This window comes from Lampetra fluviatilis, chromosome 49, assembly GCF_964198595.1.
Source record: "Lampetra fluviatilis chromosome 49, kcLamFluv1.1, whole genome shotgun sequence".
Taxonomy (NCBI): domain Eukaryota; kingdom Metazoa; phylum Chordata; class Hyperoartia; order Petromyzontiformes; family Petromyzontidae; genus Lampetra; species Lampetra fluviatilis.
Window position 1 is genome coordinate 4,313,464 of NC_136323.1, and position 22,944 is coordinate 4,336,407.

At 57.3% G+C, this 22,944-nt stretch overlaps 1 protein-coding gene and 1 non-coding gene across 4 annotated transcripts in view; both read right to left on the reverse strand.

Moving 5' to 3' along the window:
• Nucleotides 1-2,165: 2,165 nt before the first annotated feature.
• Nucleotides 2,166-22,944, reverse strand: part of LOC144948476 (SH2 domain-containing protein 3C-like) — an 80,954-nt gene continuing 60,175 nt past the window's right edge. For all 3 annotated transcript variants that reach the window (XM_078877974.1, XM_078877975.1, XM_078877976.1), the window contains 9 exons: nt 10,592-10,723; nt 8,977-9,608; nt 8,560-8,645; nt 6,766-7,352; nt 6,385-6,500; nt 5,358-5,529; nt 4,442-4,553; nt 3,526-3,831; nt 2,166-2,447 (listed from right to left, as the gene is read on the reverse strand). In XM_078877974.1, coding sequence (XP_078734100.1) covers nt 2,272-2,447; nt 3,526-3,831; nt 4,442-4,553; nt 5,358-5,529; nt 6,385-6,500; nt 6,766-7,352; nt 8,560-8,645; nt 8,977-9,608; nt 10,592-10,723 — 2,319 coding nt within the window. In that variant the 3' untranslated portion in view covers nt 2,166-2,271. The remainder of the gene's footprint in view (nt 2,448-3,525; nt 3,832-4,441; nt 4,554-5,357; nt 5,530-6,384; nt 6,501-6,765; nt 7,353-8,559; nt 8,646-8,976; nt 9,609-10,591; nt 10,724-22,944) is intronic.
• On the reverse strand, nt 16,341-16,444 carry LOC144948531 (U6 spliceosomal RNA). The gene has a single exon (XR_013640173.1). It is a non-coding gene; the product is annotated as a U6 spliceosomal RNA (small nuclear RNA).

The window sequence follows — 22,944 nt, forward strand, 5'->3', positions numbered from 1 at the left end:
CTGTGCAGTAACACCATCATCATCATCATTCATCATCACATTCATCGAACTGCACAGGTCTGTCATCGTCGTCATTACTGGAGTCAAGTCTCAAGATACTACTGTCATTGGTGAGTGTAGAACACCATAATACGTATCGTATGAGAGAGAGAGAGTGAATGTATAATATTAAGGTTTTATAATCTTCTTAGGTTTTTTCGGTAAAGTCACGTAGAAAGTAAAATAAAATAAAAACAAAAATCACGACGTTTCGGAGGCAACACAAGTCTCCGTCATCAGGTGGGACCGTCACAGCCAGATTAGCTGATCTGGCTGTGACGGTCCCACCTGATGACGGAGACTTGTGTTGCCTCCGAAACGTCGTGATTTTTGTTTTTATTTTATTTTACTTTCTACGTGACTTTACCGAAAAAACCTAAGAAGATGATTCCTTGCAGTCACGAAAGCTTCAAATCTAGAATTAAGGTTTTATAATTAAATAGATTTAAGTAAAAAATATATATAAAGTATAAATATACATATTTTAAACATTCTGGTACCCACACACACATATACGGAAATTCCTAGGGGGCCAATCCTACTTCGCGGATTTTCACCTATCGCGAGGGGTTCCAGTCCCCATTAACCGCGATAAACGAGGGATCACTGTATCATATTTTGGTACTGGCAAAGGAGGTCTAATAAAAATAAAACGAGTTTATAGTTTAGTTAGAAGTTCCGTGACGAGCGATGGTTCGCGCCGGGAGCCACCCGCGCACACCGGAACCGAGACGACCGAGCGGGAACCGGGAACGCGACGCGGCGCGTTTTTTAAGAGATCGCCAAAAAAAAAGTTTTTTTTCTTTTAATCGACGTCGTTATATATTCCATCTTTTATTTTACAGGACAAATCAGTTTCCGGCGGGGCAAACGGACGAACGCGGCCGCGAGACGCGACATCCGTAAACGAACGGCGATTCCACGCACCTCCCAGGCGAGGCGGTGGGGGGGGGTGGAGGGACGAGCTCTCCGTGCGCGCGTCCACATTTACGCTCGGCACGTTTCATAACTTACCTTGACCGTTATTTACAACAACAAAAAACCGCGTCGCCGTTTCAAAAAACATTTCGGGCCGGTTCCGCCGTTGCCGCCGTTGCCGCCGCCACGCGCCATCGCCATCCGCCGCCGCCGGTAAAAACGTGGGTCGACCGGCGCGCCTCTCTCGCGTTCCGATCGAGAAATACTAAAAGGTGGTGCTGGCGGCGACTCCGGAGTCGTCGCCGCGTAGTGCAAAGCGTGTCTTTAAAAAATGGGGGGGCGGGGAACGGCATCGGGCCCCCGACCTCCGGGCCGGACGCGCCGAATCTCGTCTTGCAGACCGCGGGGAGGAGAGCCTCGTGGTCCGCGCAATGGAACCACGAATTGATTCCCTCCCGGTCCGTGCCTTCGTTCGTTTTATCCGCGGCCCGGATCGAGGCGGCCCTCCAATTTTATTTGACGATTCCCCCCGGCTGCGAGCATCGTTGTAGCGGCACCGATCGGGCAGCGGAGGTGATGACGTTGGAGCTGGCAGGCCCTGCCGTTGGTTTCCACGGTCTTGTCGCGTAGCCCTGGGCTCCTGGTGCGCCGTGCGGCTGCGCCGAGATTGGGAGCCGTGAGTTTTGTGTTTTTTGGGTGGGGGGGGGATCGTGTCGCGTGTTTCCCGCCTGAGCGGTTTGCCGGTTCTCGGCGCCCGTCGATGGTGAGTCTTTGCGGGATTTCATTTTTTGTGTGTTTGTGCATTAGGGGCGAAAGAAAGCGTCCGCGAAAACCACTGCACCAAGCCGCGGCGCGGTGGCCGCCCATCTTCGCCACCCCCCCACCATCACCCCCAACTGATGGGGGACCCCCACCCCATAACCCCACCCCCCTCGCGGCCTCTCCAGTGTTTTGGTTCGACGCCCTTCGCCGTCACAATTCACGTCGGTCCTCCCTTCACATTTTCGTCTTCCTCCACCACCTCCTCCGTGTCCTCGTACACGGCCACCACCGCCGCACATTCACTTGTCCGTCCGTCGCTTACAATCGTCGCTTACAACCGACCGCGGGTAACGTTTGTGTGACGGCAAAAAAACACAAAAAAACGCCAGGGGGCTCCGTCGCGGTCCCGGCGCCCGCCGGACACCGCCGGCGTCAGTGGCGCCGGCATGAGCGAGCGCCGGCGGTGGCAGTCGTTTGCCGCGTCGCCCTCGTCATCCTCCTCTTCCGTCCGGGCCGTGCCGGAGCCAGCGCCGGCGTCGTTGCCGAGCCGTGTCAGAGCTCGGAGTGGCGCTGCGGAGACTCGAGGCGCGCCGACAGCGCCGACAGGATGTGGTGGAACTTGTGCAGCCGCTCGTGGCGCTCGGCCCGGCAGCCGCGGCTGCCCCAGTAGAGGCGCAGGTGGAACTCGGTGCGGAACGTCTCCAGGGTCGCGGGGTCCACCGAGAATCCTGGCGGGCGACAGCACGGCGAGCGGTGAGCGTCGGCGGGGGGGGTGGGGGGGGTAGCGCCGCAAAGGGGGGACGACACGGCACCGTGCACAGCGTCTTTCGCGCCGTGCGTAGCGAGCCGCGCTGATCGGAGTGTGCGTGGGTAAGGACAACTGTCTGGCGAGATCTTAACTACCTCGCCGGGTGTGCAGGTGGTCGTGGGTTCGATCCCGACCCTGACGCCTGCTGCTGTATATTTGGAGTTTGCGTGTCTCTCTCTCATCATCATCACGGTGGCTAGGAGATGTTAACTACCTCGCCTGGTGTGCAGGAGGTCGTGGGTTCGATCCCGACCCTGATGCCTGCTGCTGTATATTTGGAGTTTGCATGCCTCTCTCTCTCTCATCATCATCACGGTGGCTAGGAGATGTTAACTACCTCGCCTGGTATGCAGGAGGTCGTGGGTTCGATCCCGACCCTGACGCCTGCTGCTGTATATGTGCAGTTTGCTTGTCTCTCTCATCATCATCACGGTGGCTAGGAGATGTTAACTACCTCGCCTGGTGTACAGGAGGTCGTGGGTTCGATCCCGACCCTGACGCCTGCTGCTGTATATTTGGAGTTTGCGTGTCTCTCACTCTCTCCCCATTGTTGGGGGTGTGGATTTTCCTCCGGTTTTTCCCTCCACATTTAGAATCAACGTCTCGTGTCAGGAGCATTTGGCTGCTGTACATTTCCACACGATGACGATGATGATGAGCCGCCACTTCGTCGAGCTATCATTTGCGATGGCGAGGGTCGCTTCTGAACAAGAGCAACACAGCTCAGCGGGCCCTTACCTGGTTAAAAAGTAAATAAAATAATAATATTTATTTTGTATTATTCAAAGCCTCCACCCCAAGTGTGCACGTGGATCACAGGGGGGGGGTGGCAAGAGCCCTCACGGAGGCCGGCAAGGCCGCACGCCGGTGCCAATCGTGGGACAGCGAGGTATCGATGACGACAATTAGGACCAGGCCTACCCCTACCACTATCACTACCCCTACCCCTCCTTTGGCCTCGCCTGCAAGCCGCGAATCGCAAGCCGCCCGCCCCGCACCTCTCAGCCGGCGCTCGGCGTTGGCGGAGTAGAGGGCGGCGTCGCGCGCCATCTCCCGCCCGGCCTGCAGGTGCGCCACCACCGCCTCCATCCCCGCGTCGCCCGGCTGCTCCCACGCTTCGCCGGCGGTGGCGCCGCCGCGCGCCCACTCCCGCTCCCAGTCGCCGCCCGAGCCGGTCCTCTCCACCGGCTGCGGCGGACACGCCGGGCCGGCGGCGGACGGCTCCGCCGGCGGCATCGGCTCCTCCAGGAGGGAGACGAGCGGCAGGAGGTGCGGGACGCTGGTGTCCCGGGCGTCGACGCGCACTGCGGTGGGCGACGAGAGAGGGGAGACGACGGACAGAGGGGCAGCGGGAGACAGAGCGACGGAGGGAGAGAGAGAGAGAGGGATGGATGTAGAGAGACGGAATGAAACGGAGAGAGACGGAGAGAGACAGAGTGAGCCTTTACGTTGGGCGCGTGCGGAGATTGACGACGTTGACATTGAGAACTATCACCATCATCATGATGATGACATCATTGCTATTAATCCTCGGTGTTTATCCGCGGGGGATTCTTGAATGTGACCCAACAGTTCCATTCGGGGCATCGTAGGGGCAGCTGAGAACCGCTTTGCAATCGCCGCGGCGTTGCACCCCGTGACGGATAAACAACGCCCCCCCCCCCATCGGCGGGACGCTGCACTCGGACGTTTTGGCCGAATTCCATCGATGGCCCAACTTGCCTACGAGGTGACCCCACGACCCCCTCCCTCTCTCCCTCAAGCCGCCCGGCGAACCCCGTCCCGTCCGCCAAACCACGGCCTTGTCAGCTGCCGCTACGACCTACACCGGGTGAGACCCACAGACCCCCGCCACCGCCCTCGCCCCCGACCGAGCCCACGAGAGAGAAGAGAGACGGGGACAGGGTGGCTGACCTTTTCCCTGCTGCAGCGCCAGCAGGAAGGGCTTGAGCTCCTTCTCGAAGGCGACGGCGCTCTGCGTGTGGGCACGGCGCAGCACCTCCCACGTGCGCTCCAGACGGGACACCTGGGGGGGGGACGCACGCCACGGTCAAAGACGATCGCCAAAGACGACGGCGCCAGCCCCCCCCCCCCCTCACTAACACCCACCCCCCACCCACGCCACTCACCCAACTCACCCCAACGTTACTCCGACGTTGCCCCAACGACGTTGCCCCAACGTAACCCCAATATATATTTTTTTCGATTTAATGCTTTCGTGACTGCAGGGATTCATCTTCTTGGTTCTTTCGGTAAAGTCACCAAAAGAACCAAGAAGATGAACCCCAATATTGTTACATCGTTACCTGAACGTTACCCCAATGTTGCCCCAACAACGTTATACCAAACAACGTTGCCCCAACGTAACCCCAATAGTGTTACATCGTTACCCGAACGTTACCCAATGTTACCCCAACAATGTTACCCCAACGACGTTGCCCCAACGTAACCCCAATATCGTTACATCATTACCTGAATGTTACCCCAATGTTGCCCCAACAACGTTACCCGTTGCCCCAACGTAACCCCAACAATGTTACCCCAACAACGTTGCCCCAACGACGTTGCCCCAACGTTACCCCAACATCGTTATCCCGTCATACAAACGTTACCCCGACGTCGCCCCAACAACGTCTCCCCAACGTAACCCCAACATCGTTACCCCAACATCGTTATCCCGTCACACAAACGTTACCCCGACGTCGCCCCAACAACGTCGCCCCAACGTTACCCCAACATCGTTACCCCAACATCGTTATCCCGTCACACAAACGTTACCCCGACGTCGCCCCAGCAACAACGCCTGCCCCCCCCCCCCCGCCCCCCCCACCTGCGGGAGCATGAGCGCGTGCATGACGGCGGAAAATCCGTAGAGGTCCGCCAGCGGCCCGCGCAGCTCCAGCGCCAGCTGCACGTAGCGGTGCAGCAGCTCGGCGCGCTCCTCCAGGCAGCCCGTGCAGCCCAGCACATCCACCGCCAGGCCGATCGCCAGCGCGTGGAACCTGGGGGGGGGGGGGGGGGGGGGTGCGTGAGGGGGAGAGACGGGGAACACGGGGAAGACGGGGAGACGGGGGAGATGGAGAAGGGGGAGACGGGGGAGGTGGGGGAGATGGAGACGGGGGACACGGAGTAGATGGGGGAGACGGGGGAGACGGAGATGGGGGAGATGGAAACAGGGGAGACGGGGGACACGGGGGAGACAAGGGGGACACGGGGGAGATGGAGACGGGGGAGACGCAGGCGGGAGACAAGGGAGACGAGGGAGACAAGGGGGACACGGGGGAGACGGACACACAGGAGACGGGGGAGAAGGGGGAGACAGAGACGAGTGTAAAGATTTTCACCACCCCCACTCCCCCCCGCGTAGCCTTTAGCTGAAATGTCGGGGCAAGTGCGGAATGGAACGAACACGTGAGCTTTAGTTGAATGCGTAGGAGTGGGGCTTTCGCGACCAATATGTCGTCAAATAACGGAGGTTTTTTGTTGTTGTTGGGTTAGATCGCGTAAATTTATAATGTGTCGTTAAACCCGCCACCGCGTGACGCAGCCAATCAGTGAGGTTTGTCACGTTAACAAAACGTGCCAGTCCGTTACTACTTCAGCACACCGGTTGTGTGTCGGAGAGTAAACCCACAACATTGACAGTTCGAGTGCCGTGAAGTTTCGCCGGTGATTATGACAGCGAGCATCATCAGGCGACAGACAGGATTCTGAATATCAAGGTGATGGCATCACTCTGAGCCATAGGCCAGGAGGCTGCACGACGAGGGCACCGGCACTCGTTCGCCCGCGGCGAAAAATCGCCGTCGCCCGGCGGGGGCGGTTACGGAGTGGACGGGGCGGTGGAGGACACTCACCGCTCGATGACGTCTTCTCTGAGCCGCCGTCCGTGCGGCAGGGTGAGCAGCTCCAGGCCGGAGCGCACGCCCATCTTCAGGACGAGCTCCTCCGTCACCCCGGTGATGCGAGCCACCTGCGGGGAGCGCGGGGGGGGAGGGGGGGAGGAGGTCATCACTCGCGCCGCCACGGTCACGTGAGCCGCCGATTCATCACGGCTTCGGCCGCGCCGCCGTCGGCGCCGGGAGAGCGACCCGCGACGCATTCACCGGTCGTGGGTGAAGCTCACCTCCCCGCCCCTCCCCGCGCGAAGGACGCACGACCGCCGGTTCCGCCGGCGACGACCGGGCCGACGGAGAATCGCGCGCGGCGCTCCGGCGGCGTGCGGCGCGACCTCTCACCTCGCAGTCGAGCAGCATGATGCAGCGGGCGGCCGTGCGCACGTCGCACTCGCCCTGCAGCTCCTTGGCGCGCCGCAGCACCCCCGTCTCCAGCGGCTTGTTCTCCGGCGGCAGCAGCAGCGACGCGAACTCCAGCGGCCGGAACCTCGACTCCGTCTCCACGGTGGGGCGGCGGAATTCAGCCGCCGCCGCGGCGTCTCCGGCGCCGTCGCCGGCGTCACCGCCGCCCACGGCCGAGGCCTCGCGCGCCGGGCCCGGCGGCGGCGGCAGCAGCAGGCTCCGCTTGGCGGCGGCGGCGGCGGCCGCGGCCGCGTTGACGTCGCTCTCCAGCCGCAGGGCGGCCGCGTCCCGTTGGAGGGCCTCCATGGCCTTGTGGGGCGAGATGAGCGAGTGGTACGGCTCCGAGTCGCCCGCCAGCCGCTCCTCCGCGTGTTTGCCGGAAGCGGGGACCGCCCCCGACGGCCCGTTGGCGGGCGGGGGCGGCGACGTCCAGGAGAGGTCGGCATGGGCCGACGGCTGCGCGGACCGGAGGCCCTTGGGCGACCAGGTGGGGGTCCTGCGGAGGCCGTCTCGCCAGATGTCCGCCCCTGCAACGCCGGACGTGCGACAGGATTACACGTTGGTCGATCTCCGTGGACGCCGCGCGTGATGGGGATCGGAGCCGGGGGGTGGAATTCTCGATTGCTGCCGTGAGTGACGGCCGTGCCGCGAGGTGCACTGGACGTGGTGCGCCGGGTGTGTGTACGTGTGTACGTGTGTGTGTTGAACTTGTTTCGCGTCGTGCGTGGCCGACCGCGCTAATCGCGGCGGCGATCGTTCGTCGACAGCATTGGGACTGCAATGGAACTGGCACGTGCTCTGTGTCGTGTGTTTAAAAGTCGACTCAGCCTCAAATGAGTACCTGGTGCGGTGTGTAAACATCGTCACTGGGGAGACAAAGGCGGCCGGGCGTGGTGTTGACCCACCCCCCTGTGTGTCGTGCCGGCCTTCGTAGGTGCTCGCTAACAGCACTTGTGGTCCGTTAAGGCTATACGGGGGATCTTTGTCTTTGTGTGTGCGCATGTGTGTGTGTGCGCGTGTGTGTGTGTGCGTGTGTGCGTGTGTGCGCGTGTGTGTGTGTGCGTGTGTGTGTGTGCGTGTGTGTGTGTGTGTGCGTGTGTGTGTGTGTGCGCGTGTGTGTGTGTGCGTGTGTGCGTGTGTGTGTGTGCGTGTGTGCGTGTGTGTGCGTGTGTGTGCGTGTGTGCGTGTGTGCGTGTGCGTGTGTGCGTGTGCGTGTGTGTGTGTGCGTGTGTGCGTGTGTGTGTGCGTGTGTGCGTGTGTGTGGTGTAGCGGTTGGTTAGCGTCCACCAGGTGCCTCCCTGTCACTCGGGTTGCCGGGGGAACGCGTTACCAAGCACAATGGGGCAACTCTGTAGCGTGACGCGCGCCTCTGTGTGTTTCTGTGTGTACGTTTGTCTGTGTACGTGGGGAGCGGTGGTGCAACGGTTAGCGCGCTACACCACGGACCCGGCGACCCGAGTTCGATTCCCATTCACGGCCGACACCAGTGACGATTATCCGAACCGGTCCTGGGCCTCCCCTAGGTAGACTCAGCCTCAAATGAGTATCTGGTGCAGTGTGTAAACATCGCCACTGGGGAGACAAAGGCGGGCATGGTGCTGGCCAACCACCCCCTCGTGTGCCGTAACGGCCTTTATAGGTGCTCGCTAACAGCACTTGCCCCAGCGGTCCGTGAAAGGCTACGCGGGGGACCTTTGTCTTTGCGTGCTCGACGCGAGCGTCGCGTTCACCCACCGGTGCCGTATCCCGGCAGCGTCTGTCCCTGGGCGTGCGGTTCAGATGCCCTTCCGTCCTGCGTCCAATCAAACACCATGCCGTTCCTGCAGCCACAACAACAACAACAACACGCAGCTTGGGCCTCACATCGCAGCGTCCACACGGAACGGCACATCGCAGAGCCGTCAATCCTTAAAAGAAGAATTAACACGAAATAATATTTTTTTTAAACGTCGCCGGCGCAATTGCGTGCCGCTGAGCCGTGTCATCGAGCTCATGAACAAGGCGGAGGAGCAGCCCTGCAATTTCTCGCTCCCCGCACTGCTGCGAGCGACCTCCGGTTCGCCGGGTGGACAACAACATCGGTCACGATGGAGGCTCTCACCGGTGACAGATTCGACCTCCGGTCGCGTCGTCGCGAGCGCCACCACTGACCTGTAGGACGCGTCCGTCAGGTGATGACGCTTCGATGACCCCTGATGACCCCTGACGTCGCAGCCGCCACCGCCGCCGTCGCCGCAGCAGCAGCCGCCGGTGCCGCCGGTTCCGTGGTTCCCGGCGCAACCCGCGTGCCGCTCCTGCCGGTAGAAGCTATCGAAGCCGCAGCTGTTGTTGTTGTCGCTGCTGCCGCCGCCGGCGCCGCCGTGAGCCGCCAGCTCCGCCAGCCGCGCCGCGTCGCGGTGAACGGCGGCGAGGTACGCCAGCGGCACGGCGCGGTTCACCGGCCGCGCGATGCACACGGGCCCGAACCCGCCGGGCCCCGGCTGGCCCGGCGCCACGGGCTGCCGGTTGCCGACGTAGAAGCGCACGAGCGACGGGACGCTGCCGAAGCCGTCGCCGCCGGGCTGGATGGCGTAGGAGTCGCCGAGCGAACGCCGGTGGTGGCCATCGCCGGAGGAGCGCTGCTGGGCCGCCGCGGTGGCGGTGGCGGTGGTGGGCGTGCGGCGCTCGACGCGGAAGTGGAGCGGCCGCTCGGCCCAGCGGCACGACAGCACCAGGCCGCCGGCACCCGACAGCGAGTCGCGCAGCAGGAAGTCGCCGTCGCGCTCCAGCTGGGACTCGGCCACCTGCGGCGGTCACGGTGGGGTGGGGGCGTTGTGGGGCGACGACGACAACGACGGGGTTCACGCGGGGTCACTGAGTCTCTCTCTCTCTCATCATCATCACGGTGGCTAGGAGATGTTAACTCCCTCGCCTGGTATACAGGAGGTCGTGGGTTCGATCCCCGACCCTGACGCCTGCTGCTGTATATTTGGAGTTTGCTTGTCCCTCTCTCTCATCATCATCACGGTGGCTAGGAGATGTTGACTACCTCTCCGAGTCCTCTGGTCTTCCCCTCCACATTTAGAAACACGCGTTTAATAGTATTTGGCTGCTATAAATTTCCACGCGAAGATAAGCCACTGAGACGAGACATCATTTGTGGCCAGGTCGCTTTTGACAAAGAGCTACAGAGCTCAGTTGGCCTTAGCTGGTAAAATAAAAAATAGTTTAGATTTAGAGAGGGGTAGGGGTAAGTGTCTGGGGTGGAACCACAACAATGTTTGCGATGGGGTTAGTGTTCGGGGTTGTGTTTTTTGTTAGTCATAGGCTTAACGTGGCCTCAAGGTGCACATGGCCTGGCACAAGCGTCGTGGTGACGTCACCGCCACTTAGTGGCGAATGGCGGTTGTTGTTGTTAGGGGTAGAGTTAGAGGAGGGTTAATGTTAGGGATAGAGCTGCTGTAGTGAAAGGCTTAGCGTTGGTGGTAATGTTAGCGTTAGAGATAGGCTTAGAGATAGGCTTAGTGTTCGTGGTAATGTTAACGTGAGAGATAAGCTTAGCGTTGGTGGCAATGTTAGCGTTAGAGATAAGCTTAGCGTTGGTGGCAATGTTAGCGTTAGAGATAGCTGTCGCGTTTCAGTCGCTGTGCGGCTGAATCGCAGCAAGCTGCCGTAGCGGAGGAGCGACCGGCGGTGCATCCACGCGACAGCGCCGAGGCGCCCCTATCCCGGCGCAATCGCCGTGCCGACGTCGCCGGCTGCCGCGTGTGCCGGGTGCGGCGCTCGCCTGCCGGGGGATGGCGCCGTGGTACCACGCGTGGCTGCGCACGTCCTCGCTGTCCAGCTTCAGCTCGCTCTCCAGCTCGCGCTTCAGGCGGTCGGCGCTCCACTCGGCGGCGGTGCCCGGCGCGTGGGGGACCTGCGGCACGTGGCATGGAAAGGGTCAGCGGCGGGAGGGGGTCGCGGGGGTTCACCCGCTCGTCTGGTTACCCATTCACAGACTCACCCATTGGTCCATTTACCCACCTAGTCACTCACCCCCCAGCCTATTTACCACTCAGCCACTCCCTCGCCCACTCACACACCAAGCATGCCGGTTAAAGGGGGCTTTTTAAACCCTTTCACACTGCAACGCGACTTTCAATGCAAAGAAATGTTCCGCCAAAACGCGTACAACGAGCTGCAACTTGAAGAGACCCTGGCATCAGCTGCCGTGATATCCGCTTGCGCAGACCGCTCTTTACAATGCACGGGCTGACGCACCGTCGCGCTAACGTCGAGTTTCACTCTGCCACGCCGCTCCAACCGTGATCCCTCCACCCCCCAACAACAACAGCAGCAGCAGGCGCCATTCGCCACGGCGCTTGTGCCGGGCGACGCGAAGCATCGAAGGCTCGCTGCTGACAGGAGGTCACGGGACAGACCCTCCAGGTACCGTGGGTTGCCCGACTACCGGACATCTGCGAAACGACCGCAGGCCTGGTGAACAAGAGCTTTGCAGCTCATCGGATTCCTCCTGTGGGAATATTCGGATTCTGACCGAGACGACTGGCAGATGGCACCAGCTGTGCCCACCGCCCAGGCACGAGACTTCCATGCCCAGGTATGCCCCCGGTTGTACGGCAACTCGATAAACGAGACTTGAGCATTCCGGCCAAAATTTTTTTTCCGGCGAACGCGTCTGTCGCCCCCGTGTATCGGAGTGGATCGGATTGCCCCCCCCCGCCCCCCCCCCCCTCGATGCAGAGCAGCCAGTGCCGCTTTTGTCACCTAACGCGGGGCGGAACCGAGCGATTCCAGACCTCGCCCATCAGGTGTCGGCCCCGCTCACGGCGGCTCGCACGGTGAGTGGGAGTTACTCGACGACGCAGCGCACGCTCGAAAAGAAACCTCCACCGCAGCGAAGCTGTGGGGAGTGGGGAGGGGCGGTTTCGAAATTCAGACGGAGCACCACTTTGGCTGCGAGCACCACGTTCCACCATTCGACCTTCGATCTTTTCTCTGCCAAACTCGCTGGAGACATCCGCCTCCAACCTCCCACTTCTCCCCCCTCTACCTCCCCTCCCCTCCCTCCCCTGCATAGGACACCAAAGACAAAGATCCCCCGTATAGCCGGAACAGACTGTCGGGGCAAGTGCTGTGAGCGAGTAGCACCGACGAAGGCCGGAACAGCACACGAGGCGGTGGGTGGCCACAGCACCGCACGTGACCGCCTTTGTCTCCCCGGTGGCGATGTTTTACGCACCGCACCAGGTACGCGTTTGAGGCCGAGTCGACCTAGGGGGAGGCCCAGGACCGGTTCAGATAACCGTCACTGGGTCTTGTGAGCGGGGAATCGAACTGGGGTCGCCGGGTTCGGAGCGCAGCGCCCTAACCGTTATGCCACCGCTCCCCACGACATGAGGACACCACAAACCGGAACATTGACATCTGTTCAACAACAGGCAGAGGAGGCCGGATTTCGTATATGAACTGTGCCCTTGTATCGTGTCTGTCGTGTGCCTTCTGAACTTCGGCTTTCAACCCACGGCTGCCCCCCCCCCACCACAGAGAATGGGTGGGTGGGGGGGGGCGTCAAAATTGTTAAATTCTCTTCCGAGGTCATTCACAAAAGGAGGGTTTCACACAGTGGGCCCCTGTGTGTGTCCCGGGCCCTCACAAGGGGCCCTGTGTGTGTTGGCCCCGGTCCTCCAGGAGCATCTCCGGAATGCCCGGCCGCTCCATCTCCCTCTCCACCTCCCCCTGTGCGTGTTTGTGTGTGGGGAGCGGTGGTGTGGCAGGTTAGCGTGTGAAAACCCGGCCACCCGGGTTCGATTCCCGCTCACGGCCGACACCGGTGACGATTATCCGAACCGGCCCTGGGCCTCCGCGAGGTCGACTCAGCCTCAAATTAGCACCTGGTGCGGTGTGTAAACATCACCACTGGGGAGACAAAGGCAGCCGGGCGTGGTGCTGGCCGCACCCACCCCCTCGTGTGCCGTGCCGGCCTACATTGTTGCTGCTACTCGCTAACAGCACTTGCCCCAACAGTCTGTTAAGGCTACACGGGGGATCTTAATTTGTTTTAAATTGCCGAACTTCTTTCACGCACCGTACGTAGCCAACCGTGCGAATCTGGGGGAGGACAACTTGCGAGATGCATGTCTCTGTCATCATCATCACGGTGACTAGGAGATGTTAACTACCTCGCCTGGTGTACAGGAGGTCGTGGGTTCGACCCCGACCATGACGCCTGCTGCTGTATATTTGGAGTTTGCGTGTCTCTGTCATCATCACGGTGGCGAGGAGATGTTAACTACCTCGCCTGGTGTACAGGAGGTCGTGGGTTCGATCCCATCCCTGACGCCTGCTGCTGTATATTTGGAGTTTGCGTGTCTCTCTCTCATCATCATCGCCACGGTGGCGAGGAGATGTTAACTACCTCGCCTGGTATACAGGAGGTCGTGGGTTCGATCCCGTCCCTGACGCCTGCTGCTGTATATTTGGTGTCTGCGTGCCTCTCTCTCTCCCTGTGGGCGCGTGGATTTGCCTCCGGATCATATTCTTAGGTTTTTTTTTTGTCTCCGGATCCTCCGGTTTCCTCTCCGCATTTAGAATCAGCGTGGGTTTAGAGTATTTGACTGCGATACATCTCCACACGATGATGAGCCCACTTCGTTGAGCTGTCAAAGAGCCTTGCCTGCTAATTTAAAAATAAAAGTGTAAATGGTATTAGGAAAGGCTTTATTGACTCCGATGAGCTGGGCCAGCCGCAGTTGCGGGTCCGAGTTCAATTCCCAGTAAAGTTGCCTGCCCCTCAAAGACAAAGATCCCCCGTATAGCTTCAACAGACTGTCGGGGCAAGTGCTGTTAGCGAGCACCTATGAAAGCCGGCACGGCACACGAAGGGGTGGGGGGGGGGCAGCACCACGCCGGGCCGCCTTTGTCTCCCAGGCACTCATTCGAGGCCGAGTCGACCTAGGGGAGGCCCAGAAACGGTTCCGATAATCGTCACCGGTGGTGACTTTGAGCGGGAATCGAACTCGGGTCGTCGGGGTTTGCGTAGCGCTAACCGCTGCGCCACCGCTCTTCCCAACTCCCCACTTCCTCCCCCCCCGCCCCCACCGCCCACCCCCTCCCCCCTCCCGCCTCCACCCCTTCCCCGTTCACAAAAAGAACAATGGCCTTTGTTTATCCAGGAAAGCCGTGCTGAGCAGTCTTCCAAAAGTCGCCTCTTTATGGTCCCGATGTTTGCATTGTTGGAACACGTGGGGGGGTGTGGGGGGGGTGGTGTGTGGGTTGGGGGGGGTCATAGCTTATATTGAGTGCTCTGGCCAATAACATCATCTGGTTCATCCGGCAGAGTTCGTTTCACGAGCCTGACTGCTGCGAAGGGCATTTGCTCGAATGGGAAGCGGGGGGGGGGGCCCTTCGTCCAGCAGTGGACCTGGGCAAGAAACAGGTCGCTGCAAATCAAATGAACCGTAGCCTCCGACCACTCTTACGAGCACGGAGCTGATTCATTTGCCGCTGAATCGTTCGTCAAGTCGCTGCTGCTGCTGCTGCGTAGAGGGCGGTCTGGGTGGCTCGCAACTCGTAGTCGCAACAGCCCCCCCACCCCCACCCCCACCACCCCGGTCGTGAGTTTTGCGAGTTTGAAGTTGCAAGGTCTCACGGCGTCTCAAGGTCTCACGGCGTCTCAAGCAGCTGAGAGACTCTTGAGAGGCCAGGGTAGACAAGCCGAGGTGGTGGAGGTTGGGGAAGGAAGGGGGTGGTGGTGGTGGCACGCGTTGGGGGTGATGACTGAGATAATCCCAATCGATTCATTTTGCGGGGGGGTCAATTAAAAAAAATTGGGGGGGGGGGTGCGATTGGCCGAACTAACGCGCGACAATTTTTTTTGGAAGGGGTTCAAATTCGCTTAAACGAAAAAAAACCTCTCAATATTTCAAGAGCCCCCCCCCCCATCACTTGCCCTGCACTCCTAAATAAATAACGGGACACGACGCAGTTCCTCCTCCAACAACAACAACAACCACCACAACCACAGATCGGCATGCCGACCTCCAGCGCACCTGGGAGTTGAGTCGTGCGAGTACAACTTGCAAGCCGGCTGGAGTTTGCTGTGTTTGGGTTTAAAAAACAATTAACCCGTAAAAACAAAGTTTTTCACTATAAATCCTTTATATGCGTGGCATCGGTTTTATTTTATTATTCATTTCTGTTTTTCTTGAGTAAGAGTTTCATTTTGATCACATTGGTATTTTAAATTAAATATGAATGTTTTTTTCCTAAAAAGTGGAAAATTTTGGAAAAAAATTTTCACGAAAATAAATTGTCACGCACAACGAGTCTGTGTGCAAAATGTCAGCTCGATTGGATCACGGGAAGTGGGTCAAAAAACGACCGAAAGATTTGCACGGTCGTAAGCGCGCATGCAAGCAAGTAAACTTAATATAAAGGATTTAAAAAAATGCTCCCAGCAAACGTAACGCGGTTGTTTTGATGACGGGGTTTCTTTTTTTTGCTGACTATGGTGAGACAGACACGTGGGGGGGCTGGGGAGGGGTGGTGGTCACGACCGTCGTGAAACGCCGAAATCGACTTTGCACGAACAAAGAATGTTGGGCTGCCCTTTGGCATCGATCGTGCAAAAGGTTTTCTAGTTTTACTACCTACGACGACTACTGCCGCGTTAAGACTCTGGAAAGCGTTACATATATACACACACACCGACACACACACACCGACACACTCACCGACACACACACCGACACACACACATCGACACACACACACCGACATACACACACACACCGACACACACACACACCGACACACACACACGCACCGACACACACACACGCACCGACACACACACACCGACACACACGCATCGACACACACACACCGACATACACACACCGACACACAAAGATAAAGATCCCCCGTATAGCCTTAACAGACTGTAGGGGCAAGTGCTGTTAGCGAGCACCTATGAAGGCCGGAACGGTACACGAGGGGGTGGGTGGCCAGCACCACGCCCGACCGCCTTTGTCTCCCCAGTGGCGATGTTTACACACCGCACCAGGTACTCATTTAAGGCTGAGTCGACCTAAGGGAGGCCCAGGACCGGTTCAGATAATCGTCACTGGTGTTAGCCGTGAGCGGGAATCGAACCCGGGTCGCCAGATTCATAGCGCAGCGCGCAAACCGCTACACTACGACTTACCCTCCCCCCCCTCAACCCCCCCTCCCCCCCACTGTGTAAAGTGCCACTCCGGGAGATACGAACGGAGCCGGGCGAGGTCTGGATTCATCGTGGTGAGCACGACCGTCGAGGCAGCGTCGTCTCCAAACGCAATCTCGTCTCTCTCCACTCCACATTGCACCTGGATTTTAACCGAATAAGCCGAATAAAAAAAACCCACCAACCCCCGTCACGGACATTGTTTTGAAAACAGCCACTGCCAACGTTCTTGCCAATGTTGGCCTTGAACGCTGGAGTGCGAACAACACAGAGGGCCCTCTGTGTGTGTGTGTGGGGGGGGAGAGACAGGGAGAGAGAACGCTTCACGAATTTGCGTGTCATTCTTTGCGCAGGGGCCATGCTAATCTTCTCTGTATCGTTCCAATTTTAGTAGATGTACTGCCGGAGCAAGAGAGAGGTATCTCTGGTGTCCAGCCAGGAGTGGTGGCGCAGTGGTTAGCGCACTGCCCGCCCCCATCCCCTCCTGCCTGCACGAGTTCGATTCACGATCACGGCCGCGATGAATTTCGTTGCAGCGGGTTCTGGACCTCTGACCCACCCGACCCGCCACGGGTCCGACTGCCTTTGGCACGGCCGCTTCGCAAACGTCGGCAACGACGGGGAGACAAAGGCGGCCAGGTGCTGCTGCTGCTGCTCGCGAACAGCACTTGCCCCGACAGCCCGTCACAGATTATTTGGGTCTTTCGGTAAAGTCACGTAGATAGATTTCGATGTAAAGCTTTCGTGACTGCAGGGATTCGTCTTCTTGGTTCTTTCGGTAAAGTCACGTAGAAGGGAAATAATTAAATAATAAAAATGCAACATCATAAAATAATTCTCACGACGTTTCGGCCACAACGCAAGCAGCCGTCTGAACAGACCTGTTCTTCACCTGAGGACGGCTGCTTGCGTTGTGGCCGAAACGTCGTGAGAATTATTTTATTATGTTTTATTTTTATTATTTCATTATTTCCCTTCTCCGTGACTTTACCGAAAGAACCAAGAAGATCACGTAGATAGGTTCAAAGAATCATCTTTTAAAACTACGTTTCGTCGAAATCCCCAAAAGAATATGAATCCCCGCAGTCACGAAAGCTTTAAGTCGATTACATTCAAGCGGCTATACGGCGGGGGTGCGTGAATGTGCTATTTCTTGCACAATGTGAAAAACTGTCCACCCCCCAGCCACCCCTCCGAGTGAGTTAAACGTCTTGGACCGGCGGTGGCAGCAGCTAGCAGCGTGGTGCCATCCACCACAACATTTTTCTTTACGCGCTTTTATTTTATCTTCTTGGTTCTTTCGGTAAAGTCACGTAGAAGGGAAATAATAAAATAATAACAATAAAACATAATAAAATTATTCTCACGACGTTTCGGCCACAACACAAGCAGGCCTGGTCTTCACCTGAGGACGGCTGCTTGCGTTGTGGCCGAAACGTCGTGAGAATTATTTATTATGTTTAATTTTTATTATTTTATTATTTCCCTTCTACGTGACTTTACCGAAAGAACCAAGAAGATGAATCCCTGCAGTCACGAAAGCTTTAAATCGAGCTTTTATTGAACTCATTGTTGTTGTCGTATCCTCAAATCTTGTAACTCAATTTTAACCCACTTCCCAATGTGGTATCGACTGCAAACTTGGTATACTCATGTCATACTGATGACAATACTATATTCTATCATACTGGTAGGAATCTCCTGGTTACACCAGCCCACAGGGGATTATTGTGTCCGTCCGTCGTGCAGGGAGGGGCTGGGTGGAGAGGGAGGGGCTGGGTGGGAGGGGAGGGTGGGGAGGGGCTGGGTGGGGAGGGGCTGGGTGGGGGGTGGGAGGGGTGGGGCTAGATGGGGAGGGGCTGGTCACCCCGTGGTGCCCTTATTAAACTCAACGTTTAACCTACTCACACCAGCTCCCTCCGCAGGCAGGAATGTTGCGCGGGGGAGCGCTAGCGTCGCCGCACGGTTACCCGCTTCTTTAAATTAAAAAAACTAAAATAAAGTCCGTGATTGCCGCCGGGGTGAGTAACGATTTGGGAGATTTCCCAACGTTGCCACGGGAGAGGAGGAGTCACGTGACCACGACGGCGTTGAGATCCGGCGACTGCTGAGACAGGCTGCTGTGCGCCTGGCAGACAATGAACCCCCCCCCCTACACACACACACGGTGCCCCCCCCCCCCTACACACATCACGGACCCCCCCCCTACACACACATCACCATCACCACCGTGCGTTCATTCGTGGGTGCCACGGTGGCTAGGATATGTTAACTACCTCGCCTGGTATACAGGAGGTCGTGGGTTCGATCCCGACCCTGACGCCTTCTGCTGTATATTTGAAGTTTGCGTGTCTCTCTCTCTCATCATTATCATCATCACGGTGGCTAGGAGACGTTAACTACCTTGCCTGGTATACAGGAGATCGTGGGTTCGATCCCAACCCTGACGATGCCTGCTGTATATTTGGAGTTTGCGTGTCTCTCTCTCTCATCATCATCACGGTGGCTAGGAGATGTTGACTACCTCGCCTGGTGTACAGGAGTAGTGTAGAGTGTAGTGTAGTGTATAGTGTAGTGTATAGTGTATAGGATGAACGTGTATTGTAGTGTATAGTGTAGTGCATATTGTATAATGGAGTGTATAGTGTAGTGTATAGTCTAATGTAGTGTATAGTGTAGTGTATAGTGTATAGGATGAACGTGTATTGTAGTGTAGTGTATAGTGTAGTGTATAGTGTAGTGCATATTGTATAATGGAGTGTATAGTGTAGTGTATAGTGTAGTGTATAGTCTAATGTAGTGTATAGTGTAGTGTATAGTCTAATGTAGTGTATAGTGTATAGTCTAATGTAGTGTATAGTGTAATGTATAGTGTAGTGTATAGTGTAGTGTATAGTGTAGTGTATAGTGTAGTGTATAGTGTAGTGTATAGTGTAGTGTATAGTGTAGTGTATAGTATGCACGTTGAGAACCACAAGGGCACGGGGTGCCCACTACGGCGTGAATTGGTCTGCGACAAGCTGGACACTGATAAGGATGATGAGGAGTTGGCAGTGATGTGTTTGTCGCTGCGACTGCATGCGGCACTCTGCTGTTGGGCCACTCTCGTTCCTCCTCCAACGCCACGTTCCAGCCACGGTGCGAACACGTGGTCTTGTGGTCAGCGTTGTGTTCCAAATCTAATTCGAGACGTGGCCTCAGAAGTGCACCTAGCCTGGCACCAGGCGCCGTGGTGACGTCGCAGGCACTGAGTGACGAATGCCGCTGGGTGTGTGAACTGTGTGTCTTTATGTGTGTGCTGTGTGTGTGCGCTGTGTGTGTGCACTGTGTGTGTGTACTGTGTGTGTGCTGTGTGTATGTGCTGTGTGTGTAGCTGTGTGTGTGTAGCTGTGTGTGCGTGTGCTGTGGGTTGTGTGTTGTGTAGCTGTGTGTGTGTGCTGTGTGTATGTGCTGTGTGTGTGCGCTGTGTGTGTGTGATGTGTGTATGTGCGCTGTGTGTGTGTGTTGGTGTGTGTGTGATTGGGTATGGATGTGTGCTGTGTGTGTGTTTTGTGTGTGCATAGCGAACGGCTCAGCTGAAAGTTTGGCCTCATTCGATGTACAGTGCGTGAGTCTTTGGGGAGGAGTGGGGCTTTAGTGTGACTTACGTGTGGGAGTGTGTGACTGTGTGTGATGGTGTGTGTGTGTGTGATGGTGTGTGTGTGATGGTGTGTGTGTGATGGTGTGTGTGTGATGGTGTGTGTGTGATGGTGTGTGTGTGTGTGATGGTGTGTGTGTGCTGGTGTGTGTGTGTGATGGTGTGTGAGTGACGGTGTGTGTGTGTGATGGTGTGTGTGTGATGGTGTGTGTGTGATGGTGTGTGTGTGATGGTGTGTGTGTGATGGTGTATGTGTGTGTGATGGTGTGTGTGTGCTGGTGTGTGTGTGTGTGATGGTGAGTGTGTGTGATGGTGAGTGTGTGATGGTGTGTGTGTGTGATGGTGTGTGTGTGTGATAACTCCATCAAAAAAGTAACCTGCAGCGCCACACCTATTACCATCATTAGAGGAAAAAACGGTGATCCAATCTCCGACCCCCAGGAACAGGTTTGCAGATTTGCTGAGCATTTCTGTGAGGTCCTGGGGGAGGGAAAATCTCTCAGCCAGGAAAACATCATGGCACAAAGTGGGGATAACCCTGCTGAGGCTGCGGTGCCTCAAATATTGGAAGAGGTCACCCCCTGTGAGTGGCTGGCTGAGGTACCGGCTGTTGAGGAAGTACTGAGGGCGATCCGGAGTCTGAGACCAGGGAAGGCACCGGGCAGAGATGATCTCCCAGGCGAAATGCTGAGGGAGGGTGGCGTTTGTGCACAGACTGCCCTATATGACATCATAACAACAGTCTGGACCACTGGACGGGTTCCGCAGGACTGGAAGGATGCCCTGGTGGTCCCCCTCTTTAAGAAGGGGGACCGCACAGACTGTAACAACTACAGGGGCATCTCACTCCTCAGTGTGCCGGGTAAGGTCCTGGCAAGGATTATTCAACATCGCCTTGCTAGGCATGCTGAGGAGAGGCTTGCGGAGCCCCAATGTGGTTTCAGGAAAGGGCGGTCCTGCACAGATGCCATATTTTCTGTCCGTCTGCTACAGCAGAGGTGTAGGGAATTCCAAAAAGACCTACATCTCTGCTTTATTGACCTGGTCAAGGCCTATGATACCATCAGTAGGACTGGGCTCTGGGTTGTTCTTCGTGCTTTCGGAGTCCCTGACCCTCTGCTCACGATCATTAAGGACCTTCATGATGGTGAGCGGGCCCGGGTAAAACTACGTGGCCGGGAGTCGGAGCCTTTCCCTGTACACCTTGGGGTGCGACAGGGATGTCCTCTGGCTCCCACATTATTTAACATCTATTTCGACTGCGTAGTTCGTGAAGCCTTCAATAGCTGTACCGGGGGAATTACCATTTGGTACAGATATAATGGGAGGCTGATCGACGCCCGGGTGCGATCAAGGGATGGCTCCCTATTGGTCAACCACGTTATGTATGCCGATGATTTGGTAATAGCTGCTCATTCAGAAGAGGAGTTGGAGACGCTGCTGCTGAGGCTGGAGTGTGCCACTAAGAGGTGGGGCCTTACCATCAGCCCCACCAAAACTAAGCACCTGCCTGGGTATTTTGTACCATCGGGCACTCCGCCCCCACAACTCCCAATCGGTGATGGGGCAGTTGTGGAGAGAGTAGAGAGTTTCCCATACCTGGGCAGTGTGCTCATGACCAGCTCCAGTTTATCAGCAGAGGTCTCACTCCGAATCAGTCGAGCGGCAATATCTTTTCATCGGTTGCGTAACGCTGTGTGGAAGCTACCTGGTCTGTCGCTCCGCACGAAGCTTCAGGTCTTCTCGGCCACGGTCATTCCCTCCCTTCTCTACGCTTGCGAAACGTGGACCCCCCTAGTGGAGCATCTTCGCCGGTTGGAAACATTTAGGCTGGCCTGCCTACGATCCATCCTGGGTTTGACCAGGCTGGATTGTGTGAGGAGCTCACAAGTCCTTGAAAGATCTGGGCAAAGTCCCATCAGTGAGCTCCTCCGGCAGGCAAGGCTGCGTTGGCTGGGTCATGTAGCCCGCATGCCCAGCCACCGCATGCCTAAACAGCTTTTGTTCGGCCGGATCGAGGGGGCTAAACGGGCGCGGCACGGGCTAGAGAAGAGATGGAGTGATGTGGTACAGGAGGACGTGGAGCTGAGTGGACTTGCCGATGACTGGTACCAGCGGTGTCAAGATCGGCCTCAGTGGAGGAGGCTCGTGAAGGACGCTACTGGGCAGTTGGAGGCAGTCGCCCTCCAACAACAACGGAGGGCGGAGGAGCGACGCTCACAACAACGAGCGGAGCGCCGGGTGGCTAAAGCACAGCAAGTTGGCACAGTAGGGGGCACAGGTGGTGCATCAGCCAGTCATCTCGGTCATCTCGGTCAGTCGACCCGTGGCACCTGGGTCTGCCCCGTGACCTCCTGCCAGCGGGCGTTCGACACTTCACGTGGCCTCAAGGTGCACATGGCCTGGCACAAGCGTCGTGGTGACGTCACCGCCACTTAGTGGCGAATGGCGGTTGTTGTTGTTGTTGTTGTTGTGTGTGATGGTGTGTTTGTGTGCTGGTGTGTGTGTGTGATGGTGAGTGTGTGATGGTGTGTGTGTGATGGTGTGTGTGTGATGGTGTGTGTGTGTGCTGGTGTGTGTGTGTGATGGTGAGTGTGTGACTGTGTGTGTGTGCTGGTGTATATGTGTGTGTATGTGTGTGTATGTATGTGTGTATGATGGGGTGCTGCTGTAACTTTTTTTCCACGCTGCGCAACACAGCCAACAAACCCGGGTTCAATTCCAGGCCATTCGTAACATCGATCGGTGTCTCAACCTTTACTCAACGAACCACCACCCCTAGGTCGACTCAGCCTTAAACGAGGAACTGGACCCCCAGGTGCAAGCATCGGGCAACTCCCATGTGGTCGAGGCGACTGACACAAAAGCAAAAGATCCCCCGTATAGCCTTTACCTGCCTGTTGGGGCAAGTTCCGCTCGCGAGTAGCGCCTATGGAGATTGGCACGGCACACGAGGGGGAATGGGTGGCAGCACGCCCGTCCGCCTTTGTCTCCCCCAGTGTGTTTTGGTGGGAGGGGTGGGTGTGTGTGCGCACGTTGCAAGAGGCCGCACTAAAGGCCATCAGTGGAGTGGCCCATTGGTGGCCTTGCAGTGAAGTACACCGCACGAAAGTCACGGCACGGGTCACTTTGAACTCTTCTCGATACACGGAATACGCAGACGAAAATGGCCAAGTACATTTCCTCCGTAATTTTGTGCGCGTGTGTATATCTAGATTTTTTTTTACCAAAAGAATGTTGCAGAGCTAGGAGAAAAGCTGTAAGGGCAAAACCG